The sequence below is a fragment of the Ursus maritimus genome, unplaced genomic scaffold (assembly GCF_017311325.1).
Source record: "Ursus maritimus isolate PB19 unplaced genomic scaffold, ASM1731132v1 scaffold_22, whole genome shotgun sequence".
NCBI classification, from domain to species: domain Eukaryota; kingdom Metazoa; phylum Chordata; class Mammalia; order Carnivora; family Ursidae; genus Ursus; species Ursus maritimus.
Genome location: NW_024424675.1, coordinates 38,086,754 through 38,109,835, shown reverse-complemented (window position 1 = coordinate 38,109,835; position 23,082 = coordinate 38,086,754). Strand labels below are relative to the sequence as shown.

At 49.1% G+C, this 23,082-nt stretch overlaps 1 protein-coding gene across 1 annotated transcript in view; it reads left to right on the top strand.

Moving 5' to 3' along the window:
• Positions 1–23,082, top strand: part of ATP9A (ATPase phospholipid transporting 9A (putative)) — a 125,725-nt gene that overhangs the window by 49,627 nt on the left and 53,016 nt on the right. Inside the window, exons 6-13 of the mRNA XM_040638482.1 lie at positions 630–681; positions 2,376–2,470; positions 5,759–5,839; positions 6,615–6,690; positions 14,307–14,383; positions 15,836–15,996; positions 18,137–18,279; positions 19,727–19,839. Coding sequence (XP_040494416.1) covers positions 630–681; positions 2,376–2,470; positions 5,759–5,839; positions 6,615–6,690; positions 14,307–14,383; positions 15,836–15,996; positions 18,137–18,279; positions 19,727–19,839 — 798 coding nt within the window. The remainder of the gene's footprint in view (positions 1–629; positions 682–2,375; positions 2,471–5,758; positions 5,840–6,614; positions 6,691–14,306; positions 14,384–15,835; positions 15,997–18,136; positions 18,280–19,726; positions 19,840–23,082) is intronic.

The following is a 23,082-nucleotide window of genomic DNA, read 5'->3' as shown; positions in this document are numbered from 1 at the left end:
GCTCTTTTAAAAGGATTAAATCCAAGAACTCAAAGTCGATTTGAGGTGAAGTGAAGCTCTTCTGGGTGGCAGCTCAGAGAAGCCACACAAACGCTTTATGTTATCACATACTTCTCTGTTCACAATTAAATGAGGGCTGCCGTTGGCTTACGTCTTGTTTTTTCTTGAGAATGGCTTTCCTTGCTTCTTACAACTTGACTTCCTTATTAAAATTCCACTCAAAGCCAAACATCAAGCCCGAAAATTGGTAGGAGCAGAAAGCGTGAGCAAGTGTGTGTGTGTCTTTAGTTTCAGCAGACCCCCTGGAAGAAAGCCAGCGAGGGTAGCCGGCTCTCGGCCCGGGCCCTTCTGGCTGGAATTTCAGGAGGTAATGGTTGGATTCTCCAGAAAACTAGAAGCTCTCTTTCCGAGATAAGATTTCAATAGGGGATTAGTAAAGTAACAGCAGCGTGCAAGATTTTTCAGATTCAAAACAAAATAAATCCCCAAATCTGTCTGTGACAAAGGCAGAAATGTAAATGAGGCTGTGGGTTTTGTGCCCCCCCCCCCAGGGGGCTGGTGGTGGTGGTGGGGAACGGAAACCCCACACATGGCTATTCAGGGTAACAGTCTTTCTTTTCATTACACAGAACCAGCGGGTCCCTGCTGACATGATCTTCCTGAGGACATCAGAAAAAAACGGTAAACATCTGGGATCAATTTTGAAAATAACCATTAACCTTTCAGTGGTAATTTGGCAAAATAATCATTTGAAAATGGAACAGAAGTAGATGATCATTTTGGAGCCAGGGAGGGAAATCAAAAACATCTCTTTTAATAGAGCAGTCTTTAAACAAAACAAAACAAAATGTTTTCGGTCCTCGCAGGTCAATAGATTCTGATCCTCATAAAGGTACAGTTAGTTGGGCCCAGGCTGGGTCCCAGCTGGTGGAGCCACGGGCCGTGGCTGTGATTTTCCTTTCTGGGCTGCTGTTGGGCTCAACTTCAGGACTTGGTGGTATCAGGAAGCGTGTTTCACAAATAGAAGCACACAGAAATGTGGGTGACCATGGAGAAGCTGGGGAGAGAGGTAGGTGGCCTTTTTGGCCCTTGGCTCCTGAGCGGCGGGGCCATGCCTACCTTCACCCATGAATTTATTATCACAGGCCACTTCGACCTGGGCGAGCTGCTCCAGGCTCTTAGAAGACCCCACTCATTCCAAGTTCTTTCCCGGTGTGGCTGACACCACTGCCTGCCTGCCCCATCTGTCGACGCTAATCTCTTTATTCTTCTTCTTCTTTTTTTTTTTGTTTTTGTTGTTGTTTAAGCTGTTTTGAGGAAGCAAGGCTGTTTTTCACTTGTGTACCGGCACAATCAGATCTTTGAACATCTGAAAAAAATCGCCTTTATATTCCTTCAGGATTGCTGCAGCCTATTTTATTATGAATCAAATAAAAGTATAGATGAAATTTTATACTAATAAAATATTAACATATCTGGAGATGGAGTGGAAGGCACTAGTTTAAAAGTCTTCTTTTAAAATCTCCAGCTTTGCCCTCAATTGGTTCTTGTGTCCTTGTCTGTGAAGGTAGAGGGTTATGGATTAGGGTCCCTGAAACGCTTTCCTCCCTGCCCCCCCCCCCCGCCCCAAGGATTAGACATGCTTTTCCTTAATAGTGCCCCGAGGTCCTAGCTGCGATGTCCTGAATTCAGGGCATTCTGGGTCTGATGAAATCTATAGCCGACTCATGCTGGGTTTGCACATCAGACAGAAATAGGCATCCATGTGCAAGTGGGTAACAAGCACGTGCTTTCGTAGCCCTTTGTGCATTTTGAGCGGTCTGCCAGGATCGACTGTGGAGTCCGCACTACGTGACCTTGGTGCTGTTCTGTCCATTTTTACACTCAGGGAAACCAAGGTTTGGAAAGGCTAAGTAACTACCCGAGGACGTGCAGCTAGTAAGTGGGGCTGCTGGTCTTGAATCCAGGAGTCTGGTTCCTAATAAGGTATCTGTATCTCCTGCCCAGAATGGCCTCGAATGCTAGCTGCCCTGTGCCAGACCCCATGATGGGGGTTCGAGCACCCCAAATCTTTATAGCAAGCTCCTGAGCTGTGTTCCTCCCATTTCACAGACAGGGCCTGCTGGTGTTTAGTGAAGTCAAGAAACTGGCCCAGGTTCCTACTGTGAATGGATGATGGAGGGAGGATTTGAACCCAGATCTTCTAACCCGAGAGCTTATAGAGGAAGCAGGAAGTGGGGTCTTTGTTTTTCCTTGTGGTTGGTGGCCATTGATTGGATTTTTACAAAGGCCCGAGCAGGAGCTACTCAGAGCTGCCAGGGGAAAAGGATCCTTGACGTGAAAGCGAACAGACAGTGCCCACCTTCCTTCCACAGGCTCTTGCTTCCTGCGGACGGATCAGCTGGACGGCGAGACAGACTGGAAGCTGCGGCTCCCCGTGGCCTGCACGCAGAGGCTCCCCACTGCGGCCGTGAGTAGCTTTCCTGCAGAAGCACAGACGGGCAGCGGTGTCCTTGTCGGGCTCTCGAACTCAGAGGCCCTCAGGGGCCAGATGTGGGATGTCAGGTGTGAAGGAGGGCTGACAGGATGGGGTCCTGGGGGGGGGGGATGGGGCGGGGGGGGTTCTTTGGAGAGAAGCTCTGAAACTTTAGAAGCCTCAACCAGGTGCCCGCATAAAGCTAGAAGGTAAGGCAGGTATATCGTCCCTCTGCTCAGGGCCTCCGGAGGCTTCTCGTCACTGAGAACGCATACTACAGTCTTTGCTGTTGTCCTCAAGCCCCATGTGACCCATGTTCCTGCCAGAACCCCGACCTCAGCCTGGGTGCTCCGCCCACCTGTGCCCTCTCCCCCCGATCAGGCATCCTCTGCGTCCCAGCGCTTGCCCTAGCTGTTTCCTGGGACGGTTCTACTTCAGCAGATGCCCGGTTGGGCCACTCCAGCATACCTCCTGGGTTTTGCGCACAGGTCTCATCCGAGAGGCATTTTCTGACCACCTTCCCCTTGCCTTCCCACCCAACTCACTTCAAGGCAGTATCTCTGAGAACAGAGTTTTGCCTGGTATGTTCACTGCTGAATGAATACCCCATGCGTGGAACAGTGTGAGGAACAGCACACAGACCCTCTCTCAGGGGGTGGCCTAAGGAGTTAGAACCAACAGGCCGTCAAGGGTCTCCAGGGCCCCACACTTCTCCATTAGCGCATCAGTCAGGCCATGATCTATAAAGGGAGGGCAGGGAGCCAAAGAGTAAATTTAAGCACAAGCCTCGTGGATTGGATGTAGCCCACAGACTAGGTTACAAAGTCGCAAAATGTAACTTAAATGCCCAGAGACCAGCATGCTCCAACAGTGGTCTGAAAGGATTAGGCAGAACATGAAAGCTTTTCCTGGGCTTGTTTTCACGTGGATTGATGCCGTTCCTTAACCACGTTCTGTGAGGAAGGAGTGGGCAGGAGAATGTTAATTTGCCACTAAACGTGCCCCTGTCCTAATGATTTTTCATGGTCAGTGACAAGTGAAATAGCACCATTATTAGTATTAATTTTAAACCAGGAATTCTAGAGCAGTGAGTTTCTAACGATGGTTGGGAGCCCCTGGGAATCCTTAAAAGGCACCGTCCTGTCCCTGAGATGGGGTTGATCTAATGAGAGGGTTCTGATTTTTCTGGGTGACGCATTTTAACTTCCTGGTAAGATTTCTCCAAGGGAAGCTTTCTGATCCTCAAAAGGATTTGAGGGGCTCTCTTTAAGAGATGGTCTAGAAGAGCCTGGAACCGTGAAGGTGCTTTCCTGTCTGTTGCAGAGTTGCATTTGTTGGTGTGTGCTTTGGATGCCTCAGTTTAATAAACACCCTGCCACCCCCCCACCCCCACCCCCCAGTCTGGCCTGGGCCTGGGCTGGGGTCCAGAGAAGGAGGAGATGCCACTGTCTTTATTATCAGGAAACTCCTCCTTACTGGGCCAGAGGGATCTGAGTGGGGAGTAGCCATTTAGCAAAAGAACTGTATGAAAGGATGACCTGGGCATTACATGAATATATTCTTGTTTTAAAAAAAAAAAAAATTGTATCAAAAGCCCCAGAGGAAGAAATGAAAAGTCTTGCTTATGGCCTCTGCCCCAAACCTTACCTGCTTCTTTCTGGGGATCACGTAAAGTCAGTGGTGATCTTCCCAGACCTCTGCCAGCACACTTTCCACAAATGTACAGCTGTGAACTTGTTGGGGGGAGCTCACACATATATGAGATCACACTGTATTTCTGATTCTGCAACTTTTGCTCCTGTCTACTTTGAATGTGTCTCTGGGCTTTTTTTTTTTTTTTTTTTTTTTTTTTTTAAGATTTATTTGTTTGAGAGAGAGAGCAGGGAGAAGGGGCAGAGAGAGAGAAAGAAACTCAAGCAGACTCCCCACTGAGCACAGGGCCCGATGTGGGGCTCGATCTCACCACCCCGAGATCACGACCTGAGCCAAAATCAAGAGTAGGACGCTTAACTGACTGCCTACCCAGGCGCCCCTTGAGGCCTTTTCTTATTAGTACATAGAGGCCACAGAATAAACACATCTGCACATGGGGCCTCCTAGCTAGTTAGTAGAGGCCTCAGGCCCTGTCTGTGGGGGCGGCTGGTAGCCTCCACCCCCCTCCAGGCCCCTGTAGCCAAGGAGAACTGTGGTCCAGATTTGCCTGATCACCTGATGGGAAATTTTTTTTTCCCAATTTGTTACTGTGGTAACATACACATCAGATTTACCATTTTATCATTTTAAGTGTGTAGTTCAGTGGTGTTAAGCACATCCATGTTGTTGTGTAACCCTCACCACCATCCATCTCCAGAGCTCTTCATCCTGCAAAACAGAAACTCTGTAGCCATCAAACAACAATTCCCCATTGCCCAGCCCCTGGCACCCACCAGTGTGCTTTCTGTCTCTACGAATTTGACTGCTCTAGGGACGTGATCTAAGGGGAATCATACAGTATTTGTCCTTTTGTGACCAGTGTATTTCACTTAGCGTAATGGCCCGAAGGCTCCTCCATGTGGTAGCCTGTTTCAGAATTCCCTTCCTTTGTAAGGCTGGGCAATATCCCTTTGTATGGATACATTTCATTTTGTTGATCCATTTATCCATCGATGGACATGTGGGTTTGTTGCCATCTTTCGGTGATTGTGAATAATCCTTCTATGAACATTCTATGTACAATATCTTTGAGACCCTGCTTTCAGTTCCCAGCAAGTGGATTGCTAATCGTACGGTAATTCTGTGTATAAGTTTTCAAGGAACCGCCATGCTCTTTTCCATGGTGGCTGTACCATTTTACATTCCTGCCAACAGTGCACAAGCGTTCCAGTTTCTCCGTGTCCTCGCCGGTACTCTTTTGATGGTAGCCATCCTAATGGGCGAGAGGTGTTCTTTTTGCTTTTTACGTAACCTCTGCCTTTTCCGGGACTTTACACGGAATAGGGCCCAATAACCACTCGTTGACTGAGCACGGGTCTTCATTGGTATGAATAACTCTCGGCCACTGCAATGGAGCAGAAGGGGGACCTAGGCCGTCAGCCAGTTTGGGAAACACAGGGTGTCGTGGGATAGCGTGTGGAACGACTCCTAAACTTAATAGAAAATTTTTTCTTCTTTTTTCCCTGTACTTTTGAGAGCCTGCTTGCAGTTTGGGAGATAGAGTTGCTTCTGAAAAATCGTGGGGACCTCCCGAAATCTCTTCAATCATGGACTTTGTTTTAACTCCAACATGTTACCTCTGTTGAACAGGATCTCCTTCAGATTCGATCATACGTCTACGCAGAAGAGCCAAATATCGACATTCACAACTTTGTGGGAACTTTCACCAGAGTAAGTAGCCGTGCAATCTTGCCTTACTGAGAGCGCGCGCTGGTGATGGAGACCTAGGGAGAAGTGTGGACAGGGCTTTGTCAGGGGGTAGCTTTGCTCTAGGTAGGGGTGAGGTTCCCTGAAGAAATCCCACCTCGAAAGCTGACATAGACTTTCTCAGGTTGGCACAATGGGGACTTTCTTCTGGCCTCTGAACAGCTCGAATTACCCAACAGCGTAGAGCCGAGTATTGTTAGAATTAACGTGAACTCTGTTGTGTGAAGGCCGGTACTCTTTCTGTCCCCTTCGGACACATCCATGACCTCTTCTGTTCACACAAGTCCCAGCTGGCATTGTCAACAATTTTTAAGCCATTTTCCAACTATTCAGGATAGAAATTAATTTGGATTTCAGTTACTTGAAGAATCTGGGGCAGTAGATTTATAGAACCCACATTAAATTCATGGTCTCTCTCTAGAAGCCATAGGACTGGCCAGCAAAGGGCTGTTTCTGTTTGATTTGCTTCTGCATTTTAGCTGTTGCCTTGTAAGACATGTCTTCAGTGTTGGAAGCCTGTCCTTCTTCAGTCACAAACCAGCCTTTTCACAAATGGCCCTGGGGATGAAAAGCATGCCAAGGACGGTGGCTTAGGAGCGTGGCCCTTCTCTCCTAGCTGACCTGGGGGCTTCCAAATAGGGGTCATCCTCTTTTCCTGTCTTGGGAAGAACAGGCTGGAAACAGCCTGTGGATTCTGCCAAAACCTCAGTGGATAAATGTGTGTCTGTTGTCTTTCCAGGAAGACAGCGACCCTTCGATCAGCGAGAGCTTGAGCATAGAGAACACGCTCTGGGCCGGCACTGTCATTGCGTCGGGTAAGGGCTCCCTTCCCAAGGAATGTGTTAGCAATTTGAAAAGGAAAGAAAATCCTTTTGTGTAATTAGAATAATCATCTGTCAGTTGGGAAAATTAGCCGTCGGTCACATGGTGTTTTCCACTTGCTCCTGCCCCTCCAGGGGCTCTCACTGACATCTGATTGCCCCTCGGACGCTTGTGGACGTCTCTAAGAGAAGCTGCTCTGGCCGCGGAACTTTCCGGCAGCGTCCACTCTGGGAATAGCCCTTAATTGCCACCTGAGATTGACATTCTAATCTCTCCCAGAAACTGGGCCAGCCTGGATGTTCTGGCCGGAAGTTGTGTCCGTGGGGGCTGCCGAGCCAGTGCTGCCGGTCCTGCCACCCCCCACCCTCGCCCCGTGCACAGGAAAGGGCCATGGGTCTGAGATGGAGCCTTGGTGTTTAGAACACCGAGATGATGTGGAAATGGGTGTCTTTTAGTTTTTGAACCCTGGGGTGAAACTGAGCAGGAGAGGCTCCAGGGGCTGAGCAGTGTGTCCGGTAGCAGTGGTTGACCGCAGTGGGGTGCCACCAGTCTGCACGGCACCTCGTCGAGCCCTTTACGTGCATCACCCATTTCACTGACCCCTCCCAGCATAACCAGGGGAAAGGTGCCAGCGCTACCCCATTCTGCAGATGAGGAAATTGAGGCTCAGTGAGGCTAAATAACTCGCCCAAGGTCACACAGCAGGTAAAAGGCAAAGTTGGGACTTGAACCCAGGCACTTTGCTCGAAGCAGAACAGATTGTGCAGCTATTGTTACTATATTATGTTACATATATTATGTAATAGTATATGCATTATTAACATATAGTGACACTCCTGGCAACTTCCTGTCTCTGCTGTTGGAGGGTCCCTTTTCCCCTCATCAGGCACATTTCCCTCCTGCCAACCTGTTTCTGCTTGATGCTGCTTGCTGGCTCTTCGGTACAACAGGTGCTCGGGATACAACGTGGCTAGGGAAGGGAATGACCCGCACAGACCAGCACCAAGTAAACGCCGGCCTACCCTCCACGGATGAACCACTTAATGCAAATAGAGATGAGGGCTCCCTTGAGGTCTTCTGCCATTTTTCCTTTTCCACTCCCTGCCTGTATTTGTGCCCTAATCTGGAATGTCTCTCAATTCCTCCTGATGACTAAAGAAGTGAGAAAGGGGTCCTTAAAGTTCTGCGCGGGCCACAAGGCACTGCCTGCTGCAACGTGGCCACGCCCGCACCCGAGACCACGCCCACAGCCGCACCCACCAGCCCCTGCAGACCCTCTTCCCTCCAGCCTCTCCCCTGCCATGTATCCACCCACGTCTCTCAGAACTGGTTACTCTTCCTTCCCAGTTTTTCTCCCACTTTGAAGTCATTTATTAACAAGTCATTATTCCTTTTAATCTTTAATAATTTGACAGAAAAATAAGAAATGTATTTCGATATGCGTTTCCTAGAGTCCTGGAAGGTTGGCTTTCCTTGTGGTCTGTGTGGTCTCTTCCTTTGCCCCTTACTTTTTGTGCCCACTGGCTGTTTCTTCTCTTTCTCTTATTCATTTGTGAGAGTTTCCCATTTCTGGTTTTTGAAAAGATTTTTGTGGGTATTTGACCTGCGGGAGTTTCTTAGCGTTACTATTCTTGTCCGGTCATAGGGGGTATCTTGTTATTATGGTATTGTTTATTTCATTGTGAATATAGAAAACATCTTTCTACATATAAGACATTTCTTAATGTTTTGGTCAGCCTACTTTGTTTCTTCTTATTGACCTGTAAGCATGCTTCATAGAGAGACTATCAAACTGTCATCTTGTATGTGACGCAAATCTCTTTTCAAAGTATATTGTTTGTCTTTTGTTTTTGTCTTTGATGTGCTTTGAGAAGTTCTAAATATTGATGTTATCCACATTTCCATAGAAACGGGATTCCTAGGGCAAAGGCCATATACATTTTACATTTTGGTTCACCCAGCAAACTTCCTCTTCTTCTGATAATCTGACCTAAACGTACACTCTAGCTAACACTGTCTTCTGTTTGACTTAATTTCTGCCCATTTGATAGACGTCGAATAAATATCTAACTTATCGATTTGCCTTTTAAAAGTTATTTGTGGGGGCGCCTGGCTGACTCAGATGGTGGAAAATGTGACTCTTGATCTCGGGGTTGTAAATTCAAGCCCCATGTTGGGTACAGAGATTACTTAAAAAAAATAAATTTTTTAAAAAGATTTTTATTTATTAGAGAGAGAAGGGGCAGAGGGAGAGAGAGAAAATCCCAAGCAGACTCTACAGTGAGTGCAGAGCCAGATGCGGGGGCTCGGTCTCACAACCTCGAGATTATGACCTGAGCCGAAATCAAGAGTTCGATACTTAGCTGACTGCGCCACCCAGGCGTCCCCAAAATAAAATCTTAAAGTTATTTGTGAAGTTGGATTTTTAAAAATGTTTTCTTTTCATTTGTATTTTTTTTTTTGCATTTTTAAAATGCATATGTGAATCGCGAGTTTATGTCTGATGCCCATTTTTTTCTGTTGATGGGTTCATTTAAAAAATGATTTCTTGGGGCGCCTGGGTGGCACAGCGGTTAAGCATCTGCCTTTGGCTCAGGGCGTGATCCTGGCATTATGGGATCGAGCCCCACATCAGGCTCCTCCGCTATGAGCCTGCTTCTTCCTCTCCCACTCCCCCTGCTTGTGTTCCCTCTCTCGCTGGTTGTCTCTATCTCAGTCGAATAAATAAATAAAAAATCTTTAAAAAATGATTTCTGGGGCACCTGGGTGGCTCAGTCGGTGAAGTGTCTGTCTTCCACTCAGATCATGATCTCAGGGTCCTGGGATCTAATCCCCTACGGGGCTCCGTGCTGAGCGGGGAGTCTGCTTCTCCCTTTGCCCCTCCCCCCTGCTTATGCTCCTGCACTCTCTCTCTCTCTCTCAAATAAATAAATAAAATCTTAAAAAAATTTTTTAAAAGATGATCTCTAAGAACTCTTTATATCCTAAGAATATTATCCTTCTGTTTCTTACCGTAAACGCAGATACTGTCTCCCAGCTGATCTCCTTCGTATTTTGGCACAAAAATTTAAAATTTTTATATCCTCAAACCTATTTTTTTTCCCCTTATGGTTTCTGGTTTTTTGTGACATGCTGAGAAAATCTTACCTGCTTAAAAATTAGAAAAATGCACTGATGTTTCTTGGAGTGTTTATATAGTTTCATATGAAAATACTTGAATTCATGGGGCGACGTTAGGAAAACTTACTGGCAGAGGGGCCTTACCTGGGCTCCAGCCCAAGCTCCGAACCCTTCTGCCTAATCTGTGCATGTGGCCCTGTGTCCAGCCCGCCCGCGGGGACTGGAGGTGTGTGAAAGGAGAAAGCGCACACTTTGGGATGCAGAACAGCAGGTAGAATCAGGGGTGTGAACGGAGATCAGAACACGAGGGGATAGAACTCCCCGTGTTGTGCTGTATGTGGCACGGGCAGAGCTGGAAGCTCAGGGGCCCCCGGGAAGTGCCCACCTCCTCACCAGGCAGTAAGGTAAATGGGAGGCATGCTGTTCCTTGCAGGCAGGTGTTCTTCTTCTCCCCTTTTACTGAAAGATAGCACACATACAGAAAAGTAAGCAAATCCCAAACAGAGCACCAATGCTCACATCCAGAATCAGGGTTTTGTCAGCCCCCCGGAGGCCTTCCGCTGCCTTCCAGTCCCCCCACAGCTACCTTTTTAAGAAGATTATTTATTTGAGAGAGAGAGAGAGCAGAGCTAGAGAGAGAGAGAACAGGAGGGGGGGAGGGGCAGAGGGAGGGGAAGAAGCAGGCTCCCTGCTGGGCAGGGAGCTGGATGCATGGGGTGGGGGGAAGGCTCCATCTCAGTACCCCAAGATCGTGACCTGAGCCGAAGGCAGATGCTTAACAGACTAAACCACCCAGGTGCCCCAAGGGTAATAGTTACGTTGATTCCTAATAGCTTGGAATTGTTTGGCTAAGCACTTGTTTTAACAGTATTAACATTTTAGTAATAAATACACGTTCACGTGTCTGTCTGGTTTTTATTCCAGTGATTTATTCTTCTCTCCTGCCTGCTTTCCTTCTTTCCATGCAGCAAAGACAAATAAACAAACAAAAAACTTTTATTTTTTTATTTTTATATTTTGAAAAAATTTTTATAGGATTTTAAAAATCTCATTTGAAGTATAATCTCCTCCCCAATGTGAGGCTCGAACTCATGACCCTGAGATCAAGAGTCACATGCTCTACTGACTGAGCCGGCCAGGCCCCCCCAAAAACTTTCTTTGGACGTCTCTAAGTAATGCTGCCACGTTCTGCTGCTAGGTCCTGGTGCTGCGGTGGCGTGCCGGAAAATCCTTGTCTCCACCCTTGTGGCGTTGGTAGTTTACTGTAAACTTAATACAAATTACAGAGGAGATGGGAGGAAACAGGGACATCTCTCTGAAATCCCTCTGAAATCAGTACAAAGGGAAGCGATTTATATGGCCGTGTGGGAATGCCGAGGTGGAGGGACTCGTCAGCCTTAATCTCAGAGAGGAACAGTAATGAGTCTTTTATTTATCAGGCTCTTTTTATTTACGAAGTGTTTTGCCGCCATTCTCTTGTTTTGGTCTCAAAACATTAAATGGGGATTTAATGGAATGAAGAATGGCATCTCAGAGAGGTTAAGCAACTTGCCTAAGGTCACACAGCCCAGGAGGGCCTCTCCTGGGAGGAAGAGAGTGGAAAGCAGGTTGGGATCTTGCAGATGGGAGAAAAGATTTCAAAGTTTGTGACTGGTGATGTGGAAAGAGAGGGAGCGCTGATTCCAGTGATCCAGTGGCATTGCCTGCCAAGCCCTTCAGTGGGCTTAGGTTTTGGAGTGAGTCTGAGAAGCTGGACATTTACTGTTTCCTTTGCTGGCCTGAGTTTCCCCTACTTCTCAGTGAGTAGTCATCTGCAGTCTGATTCTAATGCAAGCATGAAGTTATTTGCAAGCCATTTTCTTCTGGTGCTCCACTCAAGAAACAGCCATCCTTAGTCATCTTAATTCTGTGAGATTTCACTTCTTTCTTCTCTTTATAATCTAACCCTGTGTTTTGGTCAATCCGCTGTTATCTCTTGAAAGTTTAAAAAAATCAAAAAGCTTGCCAGGCAGAGCTTAGGACCCAGCTGCCATGGCCGGCATCAATCTGGAGAGGACGCAGTTACCATGGCAACCCAACCCGGCGCTGCTAGGCTGAGGAGTCACTGGGGTGAGATAGGGAAGCGATGGGGGGAGGCCTGGGGACTTGGCAGAGCCGGTGGCCTGAGTGTTTCTGAGCCTGGTTCTTCTCAGACTCTCCAGCTGGTCGTGCGGCTGCCTCCCCCTACCCCAGTCCTTAGCTAATCAGTCTGTGGCCCCGCGGCACAGCCAGCAGGCAGTCACGCCCTGTGCACTTTGCCACACGGGTTTGATAACGTCCAGCTGGTCTAGACCCCGTTCAGCGGGACTCATCCTGCGGTCACACGCTTGAATGTCGAAGCAGTGTCTAACTGCTGTAAACATTTATGAAAGCTCACTTTTGGGGGTAGCATTTATCTTGTCGCAGTCAGGGACAAAGGGGTCACAGAGTAGGCCCTGACCCCAGGATCGTGCTGTCGTGGAGAGTTCGGAAGAACTTGGTGTGACACCCGACCACAGCAGTCTGACTTGGAGAAACCAGCTGGCCGAATGGAGAGGGTTCTGTCCACTGGCCACTGCCCACTGCAGAGGGCGAGAGAGGAGTCAGTGGAGCGGACAGCTTAGGAAGTGAGGGGCAGAGAGGCTCAGCTCAGGAGGTCTTGAAGGCGTGGATTGGGCTGGGCGGAGACCAGGATGAGCTGAGAGCCTGCCCCTGGTTAAAGGGAGTGTCCGTGCTTGACACCTGCTGGTAATATGGACCCAGTGTCACCAGATCTTCTGATTTTCCAGGAGAAGCCAGAATTCTCAATTTTTTATATGAAAGTTCCTGTATTTAAAAGATGGCAATGAATTCAAAACCTTTAAAGCCCAGTATAGACCAAAGCAGCACGTGCGCACGCGTGTGTGTGGCTTCTCTCTGGGTGACTGTGGCTGGCGTTTGGCTCTTAAGGAAGTGGTTTTGGCCTTGGGCGCAGGCATTTTCATCTCAGCCTTGGGAGGCATCAGGGTTGGCCAGCGCCAGTGGGGGATCTGTTCAGGGGCCCTTGTTATTAGGACCCACTTGAACCCTGGACCTTGGTGACCAAGACCAACCACATCTGTGCAGGAGCGAGTGCAGCGGCCGTGTGGCCACCCCTAGTCTGAGCATCTGCTGTGGCCACAGGCCTGCATTCACCAGAGCCCTCTGTCCGCCAAGGAGCCAGCAAAAGAGCTCTCCCCGGCCTGCCATTTGCTGAGTCTTCCTGGAAGACACACCAGATTGTGTGCAGTAAGCTTGGAGGGGGGACTTCAGTGTCTCCTCCCGGGGCTTTGTCGGGGAGACGTAGTCCCAGCGCTCTATCTGGGCTTGGGCTCCTTGACCAGCTCTGTTTGAAGGTCTCCGAAGTTTTGTATCTCCCTCTAAGGGGGGAGAGTTGCGCTGTTAACTGTTCCGGCGGAAACCAGATTGTCTGTGTGCCTGGCATCCTCCCTGAGAGCTTGGCCGGGTGGCCCCTTCTCAGGATTCAAGCTCCTGCTTAGGAGTGCTGAACTCAGAGACCGCTTCTCTGACCCAGTACCAACCAGCGGTCTTCTCCAGCTCCTTTCCCGGCTGTTCCTCCGCCTGATTTTCACGATGGCACCTGCCACCGTCCGTGACTACCTGTTTCTCCTTTCCTCCCTCATCGTCTGTCTTCCCCACTGTGGTGAGCGTTTTCGTGGCACACACTGAAAAGGGGAGACAGAGGTAAATTTTTAATAGATATTACCAGTTCCACCCCAAACTAGGTTCTTCCCATTTATACTCCAGCCAACAGCGTGTTACGACAGGGCCCATTTCTCCCCCTCTTGGCGGAGACACTGGATGTTATCAGTCTGTGGAATTTTTGTTGTTGCAATAGGGATAAAAGTGCCTTATTTTGCATTTCTTTGATTATTCGAAAAGTTGAGTGTCTTTTCTAATGTTAACTGGCCTTTTGTCTTTCTTCTAGAAATTGTTGACCTTTAGAAAGATTGCTAAGCAGGGGTGGGGGGGCGGTGAGAGGGGGTGGGGAAGTTCTCAGGAAAGAATTGTCTTCTGGACGGAGAGCCCCCCAGTATTCTAGTTAGACACAGAATCTAAAGGAATCAGGTGCAGCGGCAGGAAGGCTTTAAGAAGAGCGTGTTCATAAGTTTTCATAATAGTGTAGGAAGATAGGTATGTTCTGAGCACCTCTGGAAGCTTCTGAGGGCGGTGGCGTGAAGGACAGACCTCCCGACCCCCCGGCCCCCCAGGGGACCCCACAGACCCACGCTGAGCAGTAGGCCTTTCAGCAACAATGACAGCACTCTGTATCTTCGCTGGGACTTCCAAGCGCTTGCAACTGGTGGAAGCGGTGGGAAGACGGGGAACTGGATATACTAATTGCAATTGAATCTAAGTTGAAACGGCTGCCCATGGCCCTGGATCGTCGTCTGTGTTAACATTTCTTTGCGTTGCGCTCTTCTTGTTTCAGGTACTGTTGTGGGTGTTGTTCTTTACACGGGCAGAGAACTCCGGAGTGTCATGAACACCTCCAATCCCCGCAGTAAGGTGTGTATGTGGTCAGAGGGTGCCCTTCCTCGTCCGAACTTTCCGACTTGATGTAGTTTGATGACTGTGGTGGGCGAGGAGCTAGATTTAAAGACAGGAACACCTAACAGTGTTATTTCGTTTATACAGACCTACTGTCTTTTTGTGTGTGGGGGTGTGTGCACACGTGTGTGGGGGTGTGTGCACACGTGTGTACCTCCACACGCGTCCGTATAACACATAAGCATGCATTCCTATGTGTATGTGTGAATTCATAGAATATTTAAAGCTCTTAAGTGCAGACAAACCGATGAGCACGTCCTGCGTGCCCTGTGAGATGCTGCATCCTTCACAGGCACAGACCCCTTCGGTCCCTCTCCCAGCCCGGAGCCCGGTGCTCCCAGCGCTTCCGGGGGCTCGTCTGAGCCGACCAGTGGCCTTGAGAAGCCCCATGTTCTCCTGCTGCCCACTGAGGAAGGGGGGGCTCAGACTCACCCCCCGGTGGACACTGGCGGTGGCATGGCGAGCGGGGGCAGCTCTGCGACCTCCTTGGCGGCCCCCGTTCTCACTCCCCCGTTTCACACCACGACCCGCCCTCCCAGCCCCACCCCTCCTCCAGATTTTAAGACTTAGCCAGAAACTGCAGAATGATTTCCTTTGTCAACACTGTGAATGAACACTGTGTTTCCCAACCTCCGGTCATCGCCGCCCATCGTCACGACCATCCTTATGACCAGAGTGCTGTTTGTTCGATGTTTCGGCCTTACCCTGGGCCATGTTTCTGTGAAGTTACAGCTTTGGTGTGCTTGTTACATTTGTTTGCAGACACGTTAAAATAAATATGTCATAATGAAAATCGTGCTCATGAGTGTAGCACACATCAGGTCCCACCAGCGAATCCGTGTTGGTGCGGTTGCAGGAGTGAGGGGACCGAGCGCGTGTACAGACCGCAGCGGAGGATGGCCCAGGTCACGCTGCGCACAGCACCAAATGCGGCAGTGACCTGCTTCTGTGTTTCCAAGTCTAAGTCTTCTCGATCGTTCTTTTTTTGTTGTTTTAAGATTCTATTTATTTGGGAGAGAGCGAGCATGAGTGGGGGGGTAGGGAGTAGGGGCAGAGTGAGAGGGAGAAGCAGACTCCCCGCCGAGCAGGGAGCCCAATGCAGGACTCGATCCCAGGACCCTGAGATGGTGTCCTGAGCCGAAGGCAGAGGCTTCACCAACGGAGACACCAGGTGCCCCTAAGTCTTCTTGTTAAAAAAAAAAAAAATTCAGAATTCTGGGAGGTCCCTTGGATGTCTTTTAGGAAGCCCAGCCCTGGAGCCCAGTGTTCTCCACCGCAGGTACAGGGGTTGCTGGGTCGCACTGTCTCGCCGGGGGGCAGGCGTCATTCAGGGACGGACCAGTTCTCCGGCTGGGCTCCGGGTCCCGCCAGCTAACTAACCCAAGCCCCCCTTTGTGCGCCGTCCCACAGATCGGCCTGTTCGACCTGGAAGTCAACTGCCTCACCAAGATCCTCTTCGGTGCCCTGGTGGTGGTGTCGCTGGTCATGGTCGCCCTTCAGCACTTTGCCGGCCGTTGGTACCTCCAGATCATCCGCTTCCTCCTCTTGTTTTCCAACATCATTCCCATCAGGTAAGCGGAGCACGAGCCGTGACGTTTTCCTCTCTTTGCTCGTGCGCCCTTTGAAGCACGATGACGGAGAGCTGTCAGGAGTGTGAGGCCTGCCCTGTGGCGCTGGCCGGGGACGTGCAGCTCCTCCCGGAACCACCTGTCCTGAACTAGTCTTTGCTCAGAAGATGTCACCTTGCCTGCGCCATGCGAGGGATGCCATTTGGAGCCCGTCTCACCTGCCGGCCCAGGAGGTTGGTGGCGGCCGCCGGGATGCTGCGTTGAGACAGACCCGGGGCCCGAGTCTGCGCTCCAAGGGAAATACCATGACTGAACAGCAGCGGTGGCACAGGCCCGCTGCTCGCCTGCCTTCCCTGGAGGCCGAGTCACCGCTCTTAGAAATATGACACAAGTAATTGTCGCAGGAGGAAAAAACAAAGATTCACAGTGGCGAAATCACCTCTAATCTCCCAACTAAGTGATGGGTGCTCTTAATATTTTGGCATATATTTTTTCTAGCCTTTCTGTTTTAAAGGGGGAATTCTTTCTGCCCTACATAAAATCTACCTTTTTTTTTCTCTGCACAGAGCAGTGTGTTGCAAATAGCTTTCCCATCAGATATACTGGTTACTGTACCCCGATGTGTTTTAGAACTGCCCTATTATATAGTCTAGGTTTAACTATTTAGCTCTGTGGTGTTGGGGACTTGTTTCTACTTTCCCCCATAATTGATGTTTAGGAAATCATTATTAAAATAAATAATTTTTTTCCCCCTGAAACTTCTAGTGCTTATAATCTCTATCTTAAGCTCAATATGTTGCCTTATAATTTGTCTTGCTCTTTGGGGTGTTTCTATCATCCCAGCTAGAATTCATGTTTTCCTGAAGATTGGGATTGTAGTTTTGGCACTGCAGTGTCCCTAGGACAGGGGGGATTGAACCCCTAGCCAGTGTGGTCTGGATCATGGTTCCAAGAAATAATTACATCTGCTTTATCACCAGCAAAAGTGTTAGTGGTGTAACGTGAAGTGAAGTTGTAATCTTTAAAGTTCTGTCTACAACATGATTGAAAATTAGTGAGTTGAATCTTCCTATGGCCCAGGGCAGCCCGTAAAACAGTAGGCAGTTTGGTTAATATGTAGGAGTATGAACGAAGTTGACAATTCCTTTTTATTTTATTTTTTTGCAATAACATAATATTTCAAGATGAATAGAGTATATATAATGGAATATTATTCAGCCTTAAAAAGGAATGGAATTCAGCCACACAGTACACCGGGGATGAGCCCTGAAGACGTTACGCTGAGTGACATCAGCTGGTCCCAGAAGGACAAATGTAGGAGTCTTCTCATGTGAGGTCCTAGAGCAGTCAAGTTCAGAGAGACAGAAAGGAGAGTGCGGGGGGGTGGGAGGGACACAGGGAGAGAGGAGCAGACTCCCTGCTGAACGGGGATCCTGACGCGGGGCTGGTTCCCAGGACCCTGAGATCACAACCTAGGCCAAAACCAAGAGTTGGAAGCTTAACCAACTGAGCCACCCAGGTGCCCCTTAATGGTTTCAATGGAAATTCGTTACGTGTATTTTGCTACAATTACAAAAATGTTATTGAAATAGATTAGCTCAGAGGACCAGTAATAGGAAAAAAAAAGTAAGACTAAGACAACTACTTTTTCAGCATTTTATTTTTTATTTTAAAAAAGATTTTATTTATTTATTAGAGAGAGAGAGAAAGAGAGAGAGTCTGGGGTGGGAGGCAGGGGGAGAGGAAGAGGGAGAAACAGACTCCCCGCTGATCTGATGTAGGGTTTGAGCCCAGGACCCTGGGATCATGACCTGACCTGAAGGGAGACTTAACCAACTGAGCCACCCAAGGCACCCCCCTTTTCAGTATTTTAAGAGCATTTTAAACTTCTGTTGTTTTATTTTAGTCCAAAACAGAATAGCTTCGTGGAAGTGATGATTTGTTCAGCGAGCTGAGAGTCTGATACAGAGTCTGAGTTGAGTCTTGGGAGATCTGTGTATCCAGCCACAGGGCTGTGTGGCTACAGGGAGGGTTTCCAAATGTCACAGCCCAGCCAATGTGTTTTAGAATCCTCGCCGTCTGCAGAGACCCAAGGAGCCTCGCGGACATCCTGTTAACCTGTTTGCTCTGGTTTTCCGACCAGCCTGCGTGTGAACCTGGACATGGGCAAGATTGTGTACAGCTGGGTGATTCGGAGGGACTCGAAAATCCCCGGGACTGTGGTTCGTTCCAGCACCATCCCTGAGCAGCTGGGGAGGATTTCTTATTTACTCACGGACAAGACAGGTGAGCTCTTTCCTTGGCCTTCCCAGGCTTCACGGTGAGAGGAGGTGCTCAGATTCTCTTTCTGGAGACGTTAGAGATGGATGCTTGCTGCTGTTTTGTCCTCTTCACCTTTTGATGAACGCTGATCCTTCGGTAATGATGCTGGTGACGATCGTCATCACCATCAGGCCGCAAAGCCTTACACGGTACTGATTATGTGTAGAACACGTTCCTGGGTGTTCATAGACAAAGCCTTACACGGTACTGATTCTGTGTAGAACACGTTTCTGGGTGTTCATAGACAAAGCCTTACACGGTACTGATTCTGTGTAGAACACGTTTCTGGGTGTTCATAGACAAAGCCTTACACGGTACTGATTCTGTGTAGAACACGTTTCTGGGTGTTCATAGACAAAGCCTTACACGGTACTGATTCTGTGTAGAACACGTTTCTGGGTGTTCATAGACAAAGCCTTACACGGTACTGATTCTGTGTAGAACACGTTTCTGGGTGTTCATAGACAAAGCCTTACACGGTACTGATTCTGTGTAGAACACGTTTCTGGGTGTTCATAGACAAAGCCTTACACGGTACTGATTCTGTGTAGAACACGTTTCTGGGTGTTCATAGACAAAGCCTTACACGGTACTGATTCTGTGTAGAACACGTTTCTGGGTGTTCATAGAGGGTTGTTTAGTTAACCCTCAACCTCATCTTGTGAGGTATGCATTTTTATCCCCATTTTCCAGTTGAGGAAATGAGGCATGGGGAGGTTGACTGCCTTGTCAAGAGCACAGGGTGACAGAAGCAGGCTTTGAGGCCTCATCACTGCACCCCAACACGCTGCTCCACAGTTTACCATCAGAGTGGCTAAGAGCAAGGATGGGGAGTGGGGACACCTGGGGTGAAGCTTCCTCTCTACCACTTAGGGACCACGAGTTAAAAGTGAGTCTGTTGCAAAGATCTGGGGTGGCTCAACACATCAGAGAAAAATTAGGTTTCAGGAAGGAACAGAACCAGAAAATTTCTGGGTGTGTCAGCACTGGAACTCCTGGGATCGTCTCTGTAGGACTCCCTCATTGGGGTGAGCCAGGCTCTGTTCATCTTCTGTCCGTGCGTCTGTCTGCTCAAGGTTCAGATTCCTTCCAGACAGAAACTCGTGTAAGTCATGTGCCCCCGTCTCAGCTGATGGAATGAGTCAGGTGCCCTGACGGACCCTCCCTCCAGACCGTCCCAGGGAATGAGGGTGGTCATTTCCCCCATGGAAACCCAGGATGCCATTTTCAAAAGAAAAGAAGTTTGATTCTGGGCAAGCCGACTAAACACCGCAGACATTTCCGCGGCAGGGGCAGTGCTGAAACCAGAGAACGACGTAGGGTAGCAAACGCTTGGAAAACGGCAGCTGTCCTTCCTGTTACTAGAAGCTGCAGGATGGAAGCAGAGTTACTCATCTGTCTTGTGTTGCAGGAACTCTTACCCAGAACGAGATGGTTTTCAAACGGCTCCATCTAGGCACCGTGGCCTATGGCCTCGACTCCATGGATGAAGTCCAGAGCCACATATTTAGCATTTATACCCAGGTAATTCCTTCTGTTCTGATACCCGAAACCGTTATTTTGCCTTATTAGCACCTGTATTGAGGTATTATTCCTAATACTGTACAATTCACCCATTTCAAGGGTACGCTTCAGTGGTCTCTGGTGTATTCACAGAGTTGTGTAACTGTTAACCACAATCAGTTTTGTCTTCATCACCCCAAAAAAGAGACCCCATACCCATTAGCCGTCATTCCCTGTTGCTCCCGAACCACCTCCCCTTCCAAACCCGGGCAGCCATCAGTCCTTTACGTTTTGAATAAAATTGCAGTTGAAAGCCCTCCACCCCCCAGATCTTCCTCATTCCGAGTTACGCTGCTTTACTGAAATGCTTATGGATACTGGGAAAAACCTAAGAGAAACTCGCTTGCCAATAACTACTGCCCGAAATAGCTTCGCGAGCCTACTGGTTAGTTTTGCTTCCTTCCCTGGTTGGAGCCAAAGCAGCAGTGATGAGTGATCTGCTCATGACAGGCCGTCCCTGATGAGCTTCAGTTTCTCATCTGTGTTCAACCCCGCCATCACGTGGGAGGGATGAAGTTATCAGAGGCGACCTACAACGTCTCTGTTCCCACATTTGTTTCCACAAGGTTTTTCAAAATCAATCCTTTTTCAGAGAAAGACATTACTGGAAGGTGTCCCAATATTCCTAAAAAGTTACACCCGTGGGTCCCTACCTTGGCTACTCAGAATCTCTAGTGATGTTTTAAAAACAAAATGGAATAAAAACAAAAGGAAGGACGTCGACGTGGGCCTCATACCCAGGGGATTCTGCTTCAGTAAGATTAGGGGAGAGCTGGGCTTCTGTGTTCCAAAAGTAAGATGGCACACGGACAGATCCTTTGGCGATTCTGAGACACATCGGGGCTGACGGACCAGTTGCACGTTGTGGCACTTGTCTGGAGATGAGAATAAAGAGACCAGGGTTTGCTTAAATTTGTCAAAATAGATAATGAGTTTGTTGTCAGAAGGACAGTTAGAAATGCGAAGGAAGTATTTCCCAATACGGGGTAGAGGTGGAACTCTTGAATGATCCGTGCCACGGTTACATTGGACACTGAGTTTTCTGGAACGTTCGCTGGTAGGCACGCCTGGATTTCTAAGGTTACCTCCTGAAAGTGGCAGAGCAGGGGCTACCATTTGGAGGTTGGAGTGAATTTTAAATGGAAGACAGTTAATTTGATCCCTGCGAGCGAAACCCCTATAATTCTTCTAGGCTCCCTGAGTGGGCATTTGTGGCTTGTCTCCAGATGAATCCTTGGACTGTTTTCAAAGATGTACTTTCGGACTCTTAAAAACTCATGAGGACTTAGTTGGACAGGAGGGAAAAACCACGTCCAGTGCCCTGTCCCTCTCTCTGACCCACCTTCCTCTGTGGCATTGGTGCCCCTGCAGCTCCGTACTGGCCCCCGTGTGTCCCTCTCTAGGCGGGCCCCTCCTCCCCCAGCTTCCATCGCCCTGCAGGCCCAGTAGCTCCCGTCTCTGTCTGCGGCCCCCACATGGAGCTTTAGACCGGAAGACACCTGCATGCTTGGCATGGCTGCTTATGGATCCTAAGGACAGTGTACCTACTGGCCTGAGCTTCTTCCCCCACCCACCACACCGGCTTCTCTTCCAGAGGTTCTCGTCTTAGTAAGTGCCACCCCCACCTTCCCACTGCTCCCTGCAGGGTTTGAGAAACGCCCCTTCCTTCCGCATCCCTACCCGCCTTCAGCCTTCAGTCCCAGGCCTTGGTGATGTCTGCTCCCACCTGATCATGTGTTCGGCCTTTTGTCTTCATCTCTTCTCACTCATTAGGCCCAAACTACACTCTCCCTTGCCTGGCGGTCTACACACCTCCCCACCTCCCGCCCTGCCCCGCACAGTTTCCTTGCTTCTCCTGGGAGCACGGGGTCCCCCTTGAACTGTCAACTCCGTCTTGCGGCTGAGACTTCGTTGTGCTCCAGGCATGGCCTGCGTCCCCAACCCATCCCTCCTGTCCTTCACCCTCTCCTCTGCTCTCTCCTTTGGCACTTAGGGCAGGGTGAGCTGCCTTGTTGCTGTGTCTTGGAACAGACTCTTCACTCTGAACCCTTGACCCCAAATGCCTTCCGGGCCCCACCCAGGGGGGTCCACTGTGTGGGTTGTCACGCTCACCAGTGCCTGGCTGAACCCCCCTCCCTCCAGCCCTCTTCTCACACTGCTGGCCCGCTGATATTGTACCGGCCAGCTTCACAGTCGTGGTGTGGCCCCCCCGCCCCCCGGCGGGAGACACCCCCTTGCCCATTTGGATGGTGTTTTTAAGAGCGTGTGGTATTTACAGAAACCAGTCCTTCTCAGGATATTTGCACAGTTCAGCTTTTACGGTCCATTTTTGCCTTAGCACAGATAACACTCTTTGTAAAGTGTTAAAAGTCAGAAAATGGCATTTCTTACCGTGAACACTACCCCATCCCCCTTCCTTAGCGGAAGCTCATAAATTCATTTACCCATCCTGGCCTTGGATTTAAAATAGTGTTACAGGGTTAGGTCGTCTCCAGGCTGGTGTGAGCTCAGAGTCTCAGTATCCGCTCACCCCGGGGAGGTGAGTGCGTTCTCTCACGACATCTAAAAATCGTGCAGTGAACACATGAATACCTTTGTGATAAGGCTTTCTAAGGCTTTCCTGGGTTTTTAAAACAGCTTTATGGAGGTGTAGTTTACCTACCATAAAATTCGGCTCTGTTAAGTGTCCAAGTCGATTTTTTTAGAAAATTTGCAGAGCTGTGGAACCATGACCACAACCCCAGAAAGATTCCCCTGAGCTCCTTACAGTCATTCACTCGACTTCACAGTTTAATAATGGGATTTTATGCCGGTGTTTCATGAAGTCCGCTGTGTGGAACTCCTGGGTCAGATCCCTTGGGACAGTCGGACTCTAGACCTACAGTTCTAACAGGTGGGCCGGGTGATTCCCAAGTACAGCGGCATTTGAGAACAGCTGCCGTGAACCTGGGGTTTGCCCTGTTTTCCAGAGAACCAGGGTCTCAATCTACGGACTCCAGGACGGAGTTTGCAGGATGACCCGTTGGAGAGACGGAAGAAAAGATGAGGGCATCTGTTCGCTCTGCATTTGCTTCTTTAAATTTAAAGCAAAATTTTCCATCTTAAATATCGATAACATTGAGATCGAGCCAGGGACCCTCAGTCCGTATGTCAGACGGGCGTCGGTCAGGGCCGGTCCTTGAGGTGTCCCTGTGGAAGGAGTTG